This window comes from Marmota marmota, unplaced genomic scaffold, assembly GCF_001458135.2.
Source record: "Marmota marmota marmota unplaced genomic scaffold, marMar, whole genome shotgun sequence".
NCBI lineage: Eukaryota > Metazoa > Chordata > Mammalia > Rodentia > Sciuridae > Marmota > Marmota marmota.
The window spans coordinates 8905514-8921569 of record NW_026000205.1 but is presented as its reverse complement, the minus strand read 5'-3'; the positions used below and the strand labels follow the sequence as shown (position 1 = coordinate 8921569).

Below are 16056 nucleotides of genomic sequence, written 5' to 3'. Positions count from 1 at the left end.
GGGGGGGGGGGGGGGAGCTGGCTGTGGCCACCTGCTGGCTGGGCCTTCTTTGCCAGGCATTGGGTGGTGACATCCTGCCAGGCTGGTGGGCAGCCTGGACACAGTGAAAGGCAGGGGCGTGGCTCGAAGCAGCTGGCAGTTCTTCCTAAAGTCTTACCAAGCGTGGCCTCAGTGGAATCCACATGGGAGCGTCTGCCTGGAACAGGGAGGCCTCTGGCCCAGCTGCCTTGCCCATGCGCATCCGGACCAGCTTCTAAGCCTAGACTGACTGCAGGAGGCCCCCCTTGTCCTGGTTTTAGTGGGGTTCCTTCTGCCAACAGGCATTTCCTTTCACACCACGTGTGTGTTTGTTTTTGTGGTGCTGGGGTCGAACCAGGGCCTCGCACTGGCCAGGCTGTGCTCTGCCACCAAGCTGCACCCCAGCCCGAGAACATGTCTTGCGACGGGAAGTCAGGAGGGAAAGGGAAGGGAGCTTCTCTCGGGCCTTTTCTTGGTCTTGGCTTGTGCTGGGGTCCCGCTGCCTGCCGAGCCCCTCTGGCTGTCCTGGGTCTTCCTCATTTCTTATTCATCAATGGCCCAGAGCAGAGGGTCTCCGCTCTCTGGTTGGGGGAGGGCATCTTCCATGAATGGCTTATTAAAGCCACCACTGCCACATTCCTGGCCGCTGAGGTCATCTCCCGAACAATATCCATCATTCATTCACCCAGCCGCCCCACATCCTGGCTGCTGGGAGGGGTCCCTGTGACACAGGAAAGACTTTATGACCAGTAATGCCAGCGCCCCCTCCAACACACAGGAGTGACAAAGCAGAAATCACTGCCCCCCACCCACCCATCTTGCCACCAGGACTTGAGCACATGGAGTAAGGACAGGATCCCAGACTTGCCCCTCCCTTCTCCACTCTTGCCCTGAGCTGTTTTGGCAACCATAGGCGGCACTGTCTGTGGGTCTCCACGTGTGTGTGAAGCGCCAGCCACATCCTTCCTTCCTCCCCAGATAGGCCAAGAGCCTGGTGCAGCTGCCTCCCCTGGGTGCTGGGTACAGGCTGGGAGCAGCTGGGCCTCCCCGCTGGGTTCTGTTGGTCCAGTACCTTGCACTCTGCTCTCACGTCCTGGAGTGAGTGCCCACCTGTTTGTTAGTGTGATTTTGAGCAAGTCATGTGACTCTTCCTGCCTCAGTTTCTTCATCTGTTCAGTAGAGACGATAGCGTCCTGCATGATCATGGTGATGTGTGAGTATAGGAAGCAGCCGAGAGCGGTCATTGTGTGATCACCTTTAATGTTCAGGCTGCTGGGCTTCCTGCTGTGTCCAGGACATAGTAGGGCCTCCAAGCAGGTGCTGAATGCACTGAATTCTTCTTAGATGAGGCGCTGTCCTGTTCCAACTCGTCAGATTTGCTACTTTCCCTGGTGGATATCAGTGATGTCCAGAAGAGCTCCGGCTGCTTTGCCTTTCTCCCAGTGCTCTGGCCGCTTCCTCCCAGGATCTCACAAAACTGAGACCTTGGGTTTGTGGTTTCAATCAGGACAGGTACCTCCAACCTGGCTTCTCTGCCCTCCTCCTTCTGCCAGGAGGAAGAAGTTGCTCTCAGTTTCTTTCCTTTCTGGGGATTGAACCCAGAGGTGCTTTATCACTGAACTACATTCCCAGCCCTTCTATTTCAAGGCAGGGTCTCACTAAGTTGCTGAGGCTGACCTCAAGCTCACAGTCTTCCTGCCTCAGCCTCCTGAGTCATACACCACTGCACCTGGCGAGCGTAGCCTTTTAAAGGCCCCATTAACTCCTTTCTTACTTTCCTTTCTCTGATCGGGTTCTGATCCTCCTGCTGCGGGGCCTTAGCACATGCTGTTCCCATTATCTGCAGAGCCTCCTTTATTTTGGTCTTATTGAACTTAACATTACTCAGGTCAGAGTTTGAAAATTACCTTTGAGGAGAACTTCGATGCACCTGCCCTCACCACTCCATGAGACATTCCCCCACCATGCTGGACATTCTCTGCAGCTCCTGTTATGAGGCAGGGGACACAAACCATCTGATAACCTAAGGGGGGACTCTGAAGCCACAATACCTGTTTTTAAATGCAGCTTCTATAATTTTCTAGGAATGTGACTAATATGGGCAGGTTCCTTCGCTTCTCAGGCCCTCTGTTTCCTCGTCTGGAAAGTGGGGGCATGAGAAAGTTAATACAGGACAAAGTGCCCAGACCAGTGCCTGGCGCACAGCTGGGCCTTGGAGTGTCTGCTGTGGCCACTGCTGTTCCCGCTCTCCCTCACGCTGTGCTTTCTTGGTGGAGCACGCCTGGGTCATGGGTGCTGTCGCTCCTCGGTGCGGAGCTCCGGGCGAGTGCGGCTGGTCTGCGTTTGCTTGCCTTCGGGTTCTTGGCACAGGCCCGGCCCTGGTGGACACCCAGCAGGTGCTTGTTGAGGGAACGTGTCTGGCTCAACAGGTTCTAGGGTGCTGGGAACAGGCAGAGCCCGTCAGCAGGGGGTCCGTAGCTCCCCCTGAGCCTCCCACCTGGTGGCGGGGTTGTGGTGGGCACAGGAGGCCTCCAGCATAGAAACCACCTCCCTACACCATCCACCCCCACGTTCCTCTGAACTGGGGGAGAGGAAGGATTTGAGCAGAGTTGTCATGTTTGTGACCAAGTAGAAAAAACAATGAGTCCCTACTGTCCTGCTGGAAATCCAGCCCCTGCCCTCTCACTGCAAGGAGGAGCGGCACTCACAGTTGCTTTGTCCCAGAGGTGGCCTCCTGAGCCCATGCTGTCCTTGTCCCGAGCCCTGAGTCAGTAGGCGCCTCTCACCTTCCAGGAGGAGGAAACACGGCCAAGCAAGGCATGGGTGAAGGTGGGGGTCCGCCAGTGGGCTCCCTGGCTCTGAGTGAGTCCATGGTTGGGAAGGAGTTCCTCCCTGCCCTGTCCGCAGCGCACTGGGGCGTCTTCCTGAGCACCTGAGGTGTTCTGCTCTGGCTGCTGCGTGTTTCCGGTCAGGAAGGCAGATGCGGCCTGCTTTCATTTACTTAGAGGTGGGCCTTTCCCTGACCACGTGTGACACTAAGAGCTTAACCTGGGCCGGCTGCAGTGCTCAGTGATTTGCTTTCATCCTCTTGTTTAATCCTTTTCTTAAGAGCAGAGATCCCAGTCCCCAACCACCACCCAGGAAAACAAGGCTCATCATTTGCCCTGGGTTATGGCGGCTGCCCCAGTGGGAAAGCCGAGCCTGGAACCAGGTCTGCGCGATCCCTGGGGCAGAACTTTTGTTTACTACCCAGAGTAGATGGGCAGAGGTGGGCATGTGCTGGAGGGCACACGGGAGGACAGATGGCCTGGGCCTGAGGAGGCAAGGTTCACTCAGTGCCTCCGCAAGTTGGAATGGGGACTGTGTGCAGGGCCCTGGACATCACATTTCCCTCCACACTGCTGCAGGAGAGGGCAGAGGGCCTTCACAGAGCAGAGGTGGGGTCCTGCTTTTCCTGGGTGTTGGGTCGGAAGCAGCCAGCGAGCAGGTGTGGGATTCACCTGGTGCAGACTCCATGCCAGGGTCTGTGATGAGGCTTTGAGTGCAGTCCACACACACCCCGTGGCATCCGTGCAACAGCAGCAGGAGGTGGACTCTGATGAACCGAGCTGGCGTTCAGCCCCAGGTCTGCCTCTCCCAGGGGGTGACCCAGGCAGGCAGAGGCCAGGAGCAGTGCCTTTTAGACATGTGCCCCCCCACATCCCCTGCAGATGACAGGTGCCTAGGCCCTGGCTCCTGGCAGCGTGGGAGCACCATGGGGGTCCACCCTCGGGAACTGCCGTCTTGCAGCCGCAGGCTGAGGGATGTGACTTGGCCGCTTCGTTGTCAAAGGGCATCTTTCAGGCACAGGCAATAGCAGAGGCTGGACATCCCCAGCCACTTCCTGCCCAGCCCCTCCTGCTGCTGTCCTCTGCACCACAGGCCTCTGCCCACCGCGCAGGCACTGCGCCCTGAGCCATGGAAAGCACCTCTGCCCCGTGGGGTTCCCACGAGGTGGGAGAGGGCTCCTGCGCACGTTCTGTGCATTAAGACAGAAAATGCCTGGAGGATGTGTCTCCCCGAGAGGTGCCAAGGACCGTGTGGTGGTGTGGGCAGGCAGGGTACAGGGCAAGCACTCTGGACAAGGCAGGAGGGCTTCCGAGACCCTGTGGGGAGGGAGGAGCTGCCGCCTGGGCCCTTCCATGCGCTCCCCGGGCTTTCTTGCCTGGAGCCCCCGAGCAGACCACGACCCAGGCAGTGTGTTCATCTGTACAGGAGAGGAAGCCACCTTCCAGGGCTGCGGAACTGCCCCTCTGGAGCCACAGCCAGTGCACTAGGCCTGGTTTGTCCAAATGCGGAGTTGTACAGGGCAGCAGGGGAACAGGGCTGGGAAGGCTAGTGGACATTCTCGTCAGTGAGAGCCTGCCTGTGGCCTGTCCCCTGAGAGACTACACAGGTGCCACAAAGTGTCTGCTCGGGGCCACCTGTGTTGTGGGTTGGCACCTGTTGAGGGGGATGGCGGGCGGAGTCCGGGAGGAGCTGCGCTCAGGGCACTGCCCGGTCTGCCCTGGGGATCGAGCCAGGGCCGCTTTACCTGCAGCCGCACTCGCAGCCTTTTTTGTTTGTTTTGAGACAGCGTCTCACTAAGCCCTTCAGGGCCTCAGCCTCTCAGGTTGCTGGGGTCACAGGTGTGTGCCCCATGCCTGGCTGGGCATGGGTCGATGGTGGCTGCGTGATAAGGGCAAAGGTAGCCAGGGAAACAGCAGCGTCTGTCTCCCAGGCAAGGAGGAGCGGGGAGTGGTCTGAAGCCTGGAGCTGGGCCCCTGGATGGGGTGCGTGCTGATTAGGCAGCGTCTTTGGGAGGGGCCTGTATCAGCTCTGAATAAGCAGGTTTGGTGAGAGTCCTCAGAGCACACGGTACTTGGCCGGAGGCCCCACAGAAGCCCCCTTGCCCCATGTGGCCTTTGCCTGTGTCCTGGGCATAGAATGTGCTCTTGCACGTCCCTGGCAGTCTGCCCACTTCTGCGCTGGCCCTGCAGATTGAGGAGGCAGCTTGGGGCATGGGGTACAGCGGCTCCTGGGGAAGCAGAGGCTTGGGGTGTTCTGAAGACCTTGCTGCAGAAGGGTAAGGACCAGTTTGCCCAGAGTTGTCTGGGCATGTTGGTATTAACTGGTCTGAGCTGCCTCTGTGGCACTGATGTCTGATAAAATGCCCCAGCTGGCGGGGCTGAGTGGCCCTGTCCTTGGGGGTTGTGCCATCATGATAGGTGCATCCAGGTCTGGCTTCCTGTTCAGGGCCCCCTGCCCCCACCTTCCAACCGATCCTCAGAGATTCCTCTTCAAATGTAGCTGCTTCCCACTCCCCTGCCCACCCACTCTAAAACAAGTCAGAAGTCAGGCGTTTGATTCGGAAGGATGGGAGCTGGGTTCCGAGGTGCATGCCGAGAATCCCAGCAACTTAGTGAAATGTTATTTCAAAATAAAAAAGGCTGGGAATGGCTCAGTGGTAAAATGTCCCTAGGTTCAATCACCAGTACCAAAAAAAAAAAAAAAAAGATTTAAAAGCTTGGGACATGGAACGTTCTGTAGGGAAGAGAGAGGCCAGGGTGTTGGGCCACAGAAAGCCCCACTACATGACGTGTGCAGGGCTCAGAGGCTCTGTATTCCTGTCTCTCAGGAGGGCTTGCCTCTGGGCCACCCTGAGTGTGGAAACGGTGAGGAAACTGCGTTTACAGGTGGCTTTTTGGGCCATGTCCTCTCTGCCACTGATGGGATTCTGCAGCCTCTCATTAGGCAGTGGAAGAGCCAGTGCTTGGCCAGGAGCTATGTCCACCTAGAAACGAGAACCTGAGCTCTTGGAGGGTAGGGACCTGCCTGTCGTTTGCCACCTGTAGGGCCTGCTGCTCCATCGAGGTTGTAGAGCTTAAGAGCCACCTTGGGCGCTGCTGCCTGGTGCGCTGTGGGCTCCCTCATGGGAGCTCGGTGTGGGGGAAAGGGCGCTTGCTGCAGGCTTGACGGGGTGGGTTCAAGTGCAAGCCCTGCCGTGGGCCTCGGCTCCCTTATTTTTGCTCGGGTTACTCTAAAGCTCAAACAATGTGCACATAGACGGTGGCTCAGGGCCTGGTTCTGAGCCAGTGTCCCATGGTAGCCTCTGCCCTCCTGGGCCTGGACTTCAGCCTGCGCTTTTAGTAAGAGCCACAGCAGCCCGGCTGACCCTCCCTGCCCCTCTGTCCCGCCTCCCAGACCTTCACAGCCTGGTGTAACTCCCACCTGCGGAAGGCAGGCACGCAGATCGAGAACATCGATGAGGACTTCCGCGACGGGCTCAAGCTCATGCTGCTCCTGGAGGTCATTTCAGGTGAGCCTCCCACTGGCGCAGTGCCACCCGCACGGGAACTGGTGCCTCGTCACAGTGGGCCCCAGAGACACTGCCCCATTGCCACCGGCATCTGGGCATTGGCCTGTGGGCAGGTGCAGAGTGGCCAGGAGGCCCAGAGCAGGGGACACTAAGGCGCTGTCCGCTCCGTCTCTGTGCTTCTCTCAGGGGAGCGGCTGCCGAAGCCCGAGCGTGGGAAGATGCGGGTGCACAAGATCAACAATGTGAACAAAGCCCTGGACTTCATCGCCAGCAAAGGGGTCAAGCTGGTCTCCATCGGAGCGGAAGGTGAGCTCCTGACCGAGTTCCTGACCTTGAGGCTGACGTTGCATTCTGAGCCCATGCAGTGGTCTAGTAGTGGAGCCCTTGGGGTTAAAGCCCCAATGTGTATTCACCAGTGACCACAGTGACTGCCCTCCATAGGATACTGGGCCCAGCAACCCCCACACACCTTGCAGAGAAGTCCAGGTGGATATAGTCCAAATCTGGGAAGTGTAATGGACCCAGCCATGAGGGACAGGGCGAGGAATGACTTTGACTTAGACCCTGGTCATCCTCATTTGTTCCTGCACTGGACCCAGCTACAGTGACAGACATGTGACCTGGTCCCGCTGTGCCAGGAGCACCTCCACCAGGGTCCTGCCTGGCATGTGTGGGCAGGAGGGATTGCAGAGGAGAGAAGGGGCCTAGTGGCCCCAGTCGGGGTGTTGGGAAAGGACACAAGGACAAAGGTCAGTGCCCTGACTTCGAGAGCAGGCTTTGGACTGCCCCAGGATCCGCTGTGTTCCAAAGGGATACCGTGGACCCCACTCGGCCAGCCCTGTGCCCTCCCTCTGGGGCAGCGGGCTGTCCTCAGGGCCCCGGGGTTGAGCTCCCGGATGCTTTGGGAGACGAGCTGAGGCCTGATGGAGCCCAGACGCTCCCAGAGCCCGGGCTCCAGTTCTGCTCATTAGAGCAGGGTTTCTTGCCCTGACATCCGTGTTGTCCCAGCTTTTAGAAAAACAAAGAAAACTAATTGCCATTAATGACAGGCCCTGAGAGTGTGGCCAGAGCTCCAGGCCAGAATGCGCACACTGAGCTCCAAGGCCTGCCCCGGCCCAGGACCTCTCCCAGGAGGGCTGCCAAGCACTGCATGCCACAGTCGAGGTGGTTGGTGTTTGTTTAAAAAAAATCAAAACCCAAAAATTCGGTCAGGCCCAGAGATGTTCTGTCCTGCTGGCTCTTTCCCCTGGGCCCTGCTCCAGCCCGTGCTGCTCATGGCTGCATTTGTTTTGCTCAAACGCGCGTCTGTCAATACAGAAGGGGTTGGAGGAGAGACCGGGCAGCCTCAGTTTCATTTGGAGAAAAACTGGATCTGAAATGTTCCAATTCATGCCCAGATTGGTTCCCTTCCAATCCCTGTTACCACTGGGCCCTGGGACGAAGCTAGAGGGCAGCCTAATGGAGCCTCATCCACCTGAGAACTTGGCCCTGCCCTGGCTGTAGCCCCCGCCCCTCCACATAGCTGGGCAGTTGGGGGAGAATGGCTTCTTTGTGGGGTTTACCAGAGGGGAAGCTGTCGGGCACAGCTGCAGGTCAAGCAACAGCTGGTAGACGTGTCCTGAGCCTGCACTTCCAGTGGCTGCGTGTGGGATTGGGCTGTCCCCTGCCCTGGAGGGCTGTATCTTGGTGGCGGGCCCCATAGCTTCCCCGAAGGAAGAGCTGCCTTTCCCACAACTGGGAGGGAGCAGGTAGCTCTGCTCAGTGTCTGTGTCTGGGGACTTGGACCCTGGGACAAGATTAGGACAGACACTGGTCCCTTCCCTGCCTCGGGCAGCAGACATGCATCTCCTCATCCTGGAACCTGAAGTCCAGAGCCGCTGTGGGGTCAGCTGCGGTTCACCCGCTGTCCTCCTGTGGCTGTCAGTGCTCCTTTTCTTCCGGGTGTGTCCCTGGAAGGTGTGCCCCTCCACTTTCTGACCCCTGCGTCCTCTAGCCACGCCCGCCCTCAGGTTTCCGCTCCTGGGGGGCTGCGCCTGGCCTCCCCAGCTCCTGCAGCGGCCTTTGCCGGCCCCCAGATGCTCTCTCCTGTCTTCTGAACTCGTTTGCAGGCCCCTGTGTGGCCCGCTGAGACGCGGGCAGCAGAGGAGCTGGGGCCGGGTGAGGCTCCTGGAGACAGGCAGTGAGGGATGAGTGAGCAAAGGCTTGGGGGAGGAGAGGCCCCAGGGGCATCCTCCATCGCCGGACAGGTGTGAGGTCCTCGAAGCAAAGAAGAACCTGGCTTGCTGAGCCGCCAGAGGATTCCAGGAGGGGGAGGGACAGTCACCCTGTGGGCCACACTGAGGAACACAGGGTCATCTCGGGCACAGTGGAATCTTTAGCAGGGGTGTGACACAAATCCGACCCTCCTGGCTGCTGTGAAGAGGTGACCTGACTGTAGGGGTTAGGAGGAGACAGCATGGCCAGCTTTGCAGGAGACGGCAGGGGCACCAACAAGGGTGGCAGCAGCCTAGGTCCCCAGCACGGCTGAGTAGCCCGTGCACTGACCCATCAGAGCCCGGCTCAGCGGAGGGCAGGGCCTTCACTTACAAGCAGAATCAGGTCTGAGCTTAGGTGCCATGGCATAGGTGTGAGCAGAAGGCCACACACCCGGGACAGTCCTCCCGGAGCAGTTCCGTAGCTGGGCCATGACAATGAGTGGTCCCTGGGGAAGAGGTCTTCATGACCTAGGAGAGACACAGAGATACAAGGCACCCAGCAGCTGCAGGCTTTTAAAACAGTCTTCTCAGCGCGTGGCGCCTCCTCCCAGGGAGGCAGGCGGGTAGCCCCTGTCCAGCGGAGAGCTGAGCTGGTCTCCCGGTGGGGCTGGAAGGCTGCCTGGGAGAGCTGAGCCTCCCTGCAGCCTAACAGCCCCGCCCCTCCTCCCCCGAGCAGAGATCGTAGACGGCAACGCGAAGATGACGCTGGGCATGATCTGGACCATCATCCTCAGGTTCGCCATCCAGGACATCTCCGTGGAAGGTAAGGGTGGCAGCCGCCTTCCACCTCCCCGGTCATGTCAGTTCCCAAAGCTTTGTCTTCGTGCTTCAGGCCCCTTCCTTGCTTCATTGGGGTGACTCAGAGGTGGCCTTTCACAGGAGTCTGTCATCCCCTCCCATGGCCTTATTCTCATGGTCCCCAGGGTGTGGACTCTCACACTGCCCCCATGAAGCGGGCAAGGGAGACTGGCCCCTTTCAATTTTTTATTTAGAGACCGGTCTCACTGAGTTACTCAGGGCCTTGCTAACTTGCTAAGGCTGGCTTTGAACTTGCAATCCTCCTGCCTCAGCCTCCCAAGCCACTGGGATCACGCATGCTCCACCGTGCCCAGCTACAGCTAGGAACTTTGGTCACGGACTAAGTGCTAAGTTGGGCCTGGGCTGGTTCTCTCTCTGCCCAACCCCCCACCCTTGGGTCTTGTCCTCATGGACCTGGTGTCGGCCCCGGCCATCCAGCTACTCGTGTGCACCACAGGATGGGAAAAGCTGCCAGGCCACTTTATGGAGGGGGCTCCTGGGTGCTAGGTCACAGAGTGACCAGGACATAGGTGTTCCCTAAGCTTACAGAACTCCCAGTCTGAGGTCAACTGCCCTGGGCTGGCAGCTGGGATGGGCAGGGGTCTGCTGCTGTAAGGGTGGGCATCCTCCCTCCGTGGGTGGTGTTTGCCCTGGACCTGAGGCTAGGTGTCCTCTGCGGGTCAGGAGACAAGTTCCGAGGTGTATTTTTGAGCCCGTCTCATCGTCCCTGTGTTTTGCAGAGACCTCTGCCAAGGAAGGGCTCCTCCTCTGGTGCCAGAGAAAGACAGCGCCATATAAGAACGTCAACGTGCAGAACTTCCACATCAGGTGAGCACACGACTCAGGCACCCCAGAGCCACGGGGCTTCCTCCCACCTGCCCTACTTCCTGTGTTTTTGTTGTGGTCTATGAGACACCAGCCCTCAGTATGTCCCTGTCCCAGCCCCTGTGGTCCCACGGGAAGGTGCCCTGGTCTTCTCCAAGGAAGAAGCAGTGGCCACCTGAAGGCCCAGCACTCCTGCAGCCTTCTAGAACCTTCTTCTGCCCCAAGCAGAAGACTTGGGGACCGATCCTTCGTTATTATCTAGAGGTGGGGAAATATACTCTCTGCTAAGAAGAGCAGCACTAGGCCCAGCTTGATCTCGCTCCCTGTGGTGGGAGAGGGTGAGACATATCACCGTGACCGAGGCAGGCAGGGCTAGTGCCGCACGAGAGGTGGGGCGGCCCTCTGGTTAGGGCACAGACTCAGATCAGGTCCTGCTTGGTGCGTGACTTCGCCCCTCTAAGCTTCTGGGGTGGCACATAGGTTCCACAGGGGTCCTGGTATGTTCTCCAGAGCCCTGTGCTGGATATTGAGGGCCTTTCCCGTCATACTCCACTGTTAATAGCACATGCTCCATGGTCCCCCCACCTGTCTGTATGTCTCTCTCTTTTGGTAATACAGATTGAACTCAGGGGCACTCGGCCTCTGAGCCACATCCTCAGCCCTATTTTGTATGTTATTTAGAGACAGGGTCTCACTGAGTTGCTGAAGCTGGCTTTGAATTCGCAATCCTCCTGCCTCAGCCTCCCAAGCTGCTGGAATTACAGGCTGCCACCACGCCCTGCCCTTTTTATTTTTTATTTTAAGACAGGGTCTTGTTAAGCTTCTTAGATCCTTGTTAATTTGCTGAGGCTGGCCTTGAATTTGTAATTCTCCTGCCTCAGCCTCCCGAGTTGCTGGGATTCCAGGTGTGCATCACTGTGCCTGACCGTGGTCCCTCTCTTGATGACTCCTCTATGTGTCTCCTTCCTTTCCTCGCCATCAGATGATGATCTTCTCACTCGTTTATGTGTTCAGTCAGTGAATATCTGTGGAGTACATGCTGCTTCCATGAGGCCCTGCCGTGGGCGGTCGACCCCAAGGCAAGGGGAGCAGCAGTCGGAGGTGCGCGGTGCAGCCATTTCAGAGAGTGAGAAGTGCTATGTAAATATGGTACAACTGAGCAAGGCAAAAGAACGCTAACTGGGGTGACATTCTGAGCAGGTGACATCAAGCCTGACCTCGGAAAGAACCAGCTCTTTAAGTAAGGATCTCAGAGAAGAAACTCTAACTAGTCCAGCTTAGGACCAGCTTGTGACTCTGTAGAGGAACTCTTTGCTGGAGAGACCCCTTGCATGCCACAGTGGGCTCCTGCAGGGGGCCTGGGCTCAAACACAGGGCTCTGTGGGTGCTGGGCAAGTGCGCTGCCACTGGGCTGCATCCCTGCCTTTTGTGGGTGTGTATAATTTTTGATTCAGTGTCTTGCTGTGTTGCCCGGGCTTGGTCTTGAACTTGTGATCCCGACTCATCTCCCTGGTAGCTGGGATTGCCGGCCTGTGCCACAGCCCCTGACCACAGCCCTCCGTGGGTCAGGTCAGCCACGGGGCCGGGTCACACAGCCCAGGCACTGGGCTCCTCTAAGTGGGCCCGTCTCCTTCAGGGCTCTTGGGTGTACAGTGCTCAGAGGGTCAGGCCATCTCAGTCACACAGTCCTTGTCACACGTCAGACACTGGTGTAGGCACTTACTCATTTACTCCTCACCACCACCCTGGAAATTAAGAACGGCTTTGGTGCCATTCCATGTTCCCACCACAGTGAGGGCACCCTCCTCGTGACCTTTGCTTTGCTTTCTTTTCTTTTTTTTTTAATATACCAGGGATTGAACGTAGGGGCTCTTAACCGCTGAGCCACATCCCAGCCCCGCCTTTTTTTAAAAAACAAAAATTTAAGATATTGATGGGCCTTTATTTTATTCGTTTATTTGTAAGCAGTGCTGAGAATCGAACCCAGGGCCTCCCATATGCTACCACTAAGCCACAACCCCAGCCCTCCCCAGTCCTTTTTTATATTTTATTTAGAGACACGGTCTTGTCAAGTTGCTCAGGGCCTTGCTAAATTGCTGAGGCTGGCCTTGAACTCACGATCCTCCTGCTTCAGCCTCCTGAGCCGCTGGGATAACCTTTGCTTTTCATTTGCAGCTGGAAGGACGGTCTTGCCTTCAACGCCCTGATCCACCGGCACCGGCCAGAGCTGATTGAGTACGACAAGCTGAGAAAGGTATGTCTCCTGCTGCCCTCAGTGGCCTCTCACACTTGAGTCTGATGCCCTGACTCTGGGCTGCCGTCCACTGTCCGCTTCCTTGGCTGGATCTTGGCTCCGTTGGGCAGGCTGGGAGCATTCGTGCCCGCTCCCCAGGTCTCTGGCTTGGTGGCTGACTTGCTCCCTGAGTTCCTCAGGGATTGTCCCGTCTCCCTCCATGGGTATTGCAGCAGCCAGGGCTCCTAGGGCCTGTCCCTCAGGCCTTCTGACTCCCCTTCCTTGGATTCTGGTTTAGGCAGCACCCCCCTCTGCCCCCGGGGAGGACAGTGGGGGATTCTGAACCGTCACCGCCGGCCAGCACCTCCTGGGCGAGAGCCAGCCCCGTGCTCTCAGAGCTCCCGGCTCTGGGGAAGGCAGGGCAGCATGTCCACAGCAAACCCAGCACAGGAGGCTGTCCCCGCGAGCCGAGCCGGGGGGCCACCTGCAGAAGGACGGTGCCCCTGAGCTGGAGGGGCTGGAGAGGGTCCCTGGAGGAGGAGCAGCTTCAGGCCAGAGGAGGGCACTTTCAGACACAGGCCCTCAAGCAGCTCCTCTGGTCACAGTGAGAATGTGACTCATTCCAGCTAGAAACCGACAAGGGGAAGCAGGACGGGGGGCTGCGAGGACCGGGGGCTGTGAGGACGGGGGGCTGGGGCACTCCAGGAGGTGGGCCACAGGTGCTCCCCACACCTGCCCCAGTGCGCTCTCAGGCCTGGGCCGCACCTGTGGGTTTTCAGGGCAGGAAGTTGATCTCAGGTGACGGGTGGCTGGGAATTCTGTGGGAAGTACGTGCCTGCGTTTTCATGGAGGAACAGTTCCATGGGTGGGCTGGGCTGTGGCTCAGTGGCAGAGCATTTGCCTGGCATGTGAGGGGCACTGGGTTCGATCCTCAGCACCACATAGAAATAAGTAAATAAAAGATCCATTTACAACTAAAATATTTTTTAAAGTTCCATGGTTTGCCCCATGGCGGGCATTGGCCTTCCCGTCCCTGGACAGCTCACCTGGGGACTCCTGCCCTTGGTCTCCCCACTCCCAGGTCAGCTCTTGTGCCCCCAGCCCATGAGGCCTACCCCTGACTGCTTCCTGTCCCCCTCGCCCCCACAGGACGATCCAGTCACCAACCTGAACAATGCCTTCGAAGTGGCTGAGAAATACCTCGATATCCCCAAGATGCTGGATGCAGAGGGTCAGTATGTCCTTTTGATTCAGTGACCACCTTTCTCTCCCGCCTCGCCTGTCTGGCCTGGCACTGGGCCAGGGCCTGCAGCCTCACCTGACCTTGGGGGTAACCTCAGGGAGCTCAGCCGGTGGAGTCGGGGGAGGGCTGAATAAGTCCTGGTGCACTGGACACCTGGACGGCGCATCACCTTGGTCCCGGAGCAGGGGCAGCGAGAGCTGACCAGGTCTCTGTGGGGTGGAGAAGGGCGGGGAGGGAAGCAGCTGGGGGGCGGCTCTCTGGGCCTGGGGCAGGGTGGTTGGCCACGGCGCACTGGCTCCGGCTTCCTGCGCCCAGCCGGTCCCCCACCTCCCTGCTGTCCAGGCCGCCAGGGTGGAATTTTGTTTTTTCCTTTTCCGGCCTCACTCCAGCCAGCACCACCCCCAACCAGGACCCATGTCTCTGGCCTCTGGTGGCCCCTGGAGTTGACTGTCCTTCAGCCCCTCGAGGCCACCCTCAGAGAGGAAGTGGCCTCCTTCTGATCCAGTTCCCACAGCCTTGGCCTTTCCTGAGACCCCGGGGTTCGGGGCGGAGGGTGCACCCAGACCCGTGGGTGCCCCAATCAGTTCTGAGGGTCCTTCTCCCAGGACAGCGTGGCCTCGGGAGCCTGCTCGGGCGGCTTAACCCCTGTCGTTCACTTGCAGACATCGTGAACACGGCCCGGCCCGACGAGAAGGCCATAATGACCTATGTGTCCAGCTTCTACCATGCCTTCTCAGGAGCGCAGAAGGTACCGGGCAGGGCCGGGCAGGCCCTCCTCGCCGCCGCTGCCCAATGCCGCCGCTGCCTCTCGCCTCCCACGCTCACCTCATTTCTCTTGCAGACGGCAGTGGCCTCTCTCCAACTGGAAGCCACCCCCCCACTCCTGGGCATCGCTGCCTGTTCAGTCTTTGCTCTAGTGTCTGTCAGGTGCCTGGCCGTGCCAGGCTGTGTTCTAGGCAGTGAGGACAGAGTTGTTGCCAGTCAGGCAGGTTCCCTGCTCTGTGAGCGCGGACGCCCTGGCTGTAACCACCATAGGTCAGCACACAAAATTATTTCATGTGGCGAGAAGTGTGGTAGAGGACTTGGGACAGGATGGTGGCCTAGAGATAGCTGTGGTGACTTAACTGGCCGTGAACAGGAAGGGGTGATGTGAGTAGGCTCTTGGGGTGAGGAGAAGGACTGAAGATTATGGTGAAGACATTCCAGAAAGAGTGAGGCAGGTGCAAAGGCCCTGAGGCAAGGATTAGCTTTTACAAGGAAAGGCTAAAGAGAAGAGAATAAGGGGAAGAATGAGATACGGGGCCAGACTGTTGGGGCTCATCATAGTCTGGGACGAGGAGGTGTAGAAGAACACTAGGAGTAAGGAGTCGCACCCAACATGTAAGCCCCTGCTTACATTTTCAGAAAATAAGTCTGCCTTGGTTCCTCCAGCCCCAAACAAAGCTGCTTTTACAGAGGCCGCGGCAAGTCTGCTTCACAGAGTCCTGGTTTGGAAAGGAAGTAGCTTATCCAGACCTTTCTCCCTCTGTTCACCAGGCAGCCGCACCACCCGGGCCTGGGGGGCTGGCTTCCAGTCCAGAGCAAGCGCTGTTCCTCCCGCATGAGCCTTGGGCCAGCCGGCTCCCTGCCTGCATCTTTCACTCTCTCTGCCTCTCTCTCTCTCTCCCTCTCTCTCTGCGCAGATATTGTGGGCACTCTGAGGCCAGATGAGAAGGCCATCATGACTTACGTGTCCTGCTTCTACCACGCTTTCTCGGGGGCCCAGAAGGTGAGCCGGGGTGGGAGGACCCTTGCTGCTGTGGCTGCGGACTTGCCCTCTGTCACCCTACGTCACCACTGTCTGTTCACATATGGTCAGAGCCCTGGCTAAGCAGGGCACCAGAAGGGCCACCCAGGACAGATGTCCCGTGACTTGGTGTCCCCAGTGCCTCCCGCCATTTGTCTTTGTGGGACTTCTGCAGGGTCCCCAGATGTGCTCTGTTTGAGCGCAGCCCACCTTGTGAGTAGGCGGAACATCCTGCTCAGACAAGGAGAAGCCCAGTGCACAGTAGGTGGCAGAGCTAGGATGGGACCACGTGGCATCCTTCTCAGGGCCTCCCGCCTGCTGGCCCCTGGCCCCACCCAGGCTCAGCTCTGCAGGCTGGCCTTCTCTGGAGCTCCCCGCTCTCCCACCCGCCCTCCAGAAGCCGAGCCAGCTTGGGTAGAGCTGGCAAAGGTGCCCACAGGCACCTTTCCCTGAGCCTGCTGACCGTATGCCACCCCTGGCCCCTCAGGGGCGCTCGTTTAGTGCCTCTGTGCCCTCCCTGGTCTCTGAAGCATCGCGGGCAGTGGAGTGTTCCGCTAACTT

General features: G+C 58.6%; 1 protein-coding gene across 6 annotated transcripts in view; it reads left to right on the top strand.

Moving 5' to 3' along the window:
- Actn4 (actinin alpha 4) overlaps nucleotides 1-16056 on the top strand; it is a 92709-nt gene that overhangs the window by 61105 nt on the left and 15548 nt on the right. For 3 of the 6 annotated variants that reach the window (XM_048790935.1, XM_048790933.1, XM_015496893.2), the window contains exons 4-10: nucleotides 6241-6355; nucleotides 6542-6661; nucleotides 9287-9373; nucleotides 10149-10236; nucleotides 12409-12487; nucleotides 13616-13697; nucleotides 15392-15477. In XM_048790935.1, coding sequence (XP_048646892.1) covers nucleotides 6241-6355; nucleotides 6542-6661; nucleotides 9287-9373; nucleotides 10149-10236; nucleotides 12409-12487; nucleotides 13616-13697; nucleotides 15392-15477 — 657 coding nt within the window. Of the gene's footprint in view, nucleotides 1-6240; nucleotides 6356-6541; nucleotides 6662-9286; nucleotides 9374-10148; nucleotides 10237-12408; nucleotides 12488-13615; nucleotides 13698-14371; nucleotides 14458-15391; nucleotides 15478-16056 lie in introns of all 6 variants that reach the window. The other 3 variants (XM_048790934.1, XM_048790932.1, XM_015496892.2) reach the window with 1 other exon arrangement.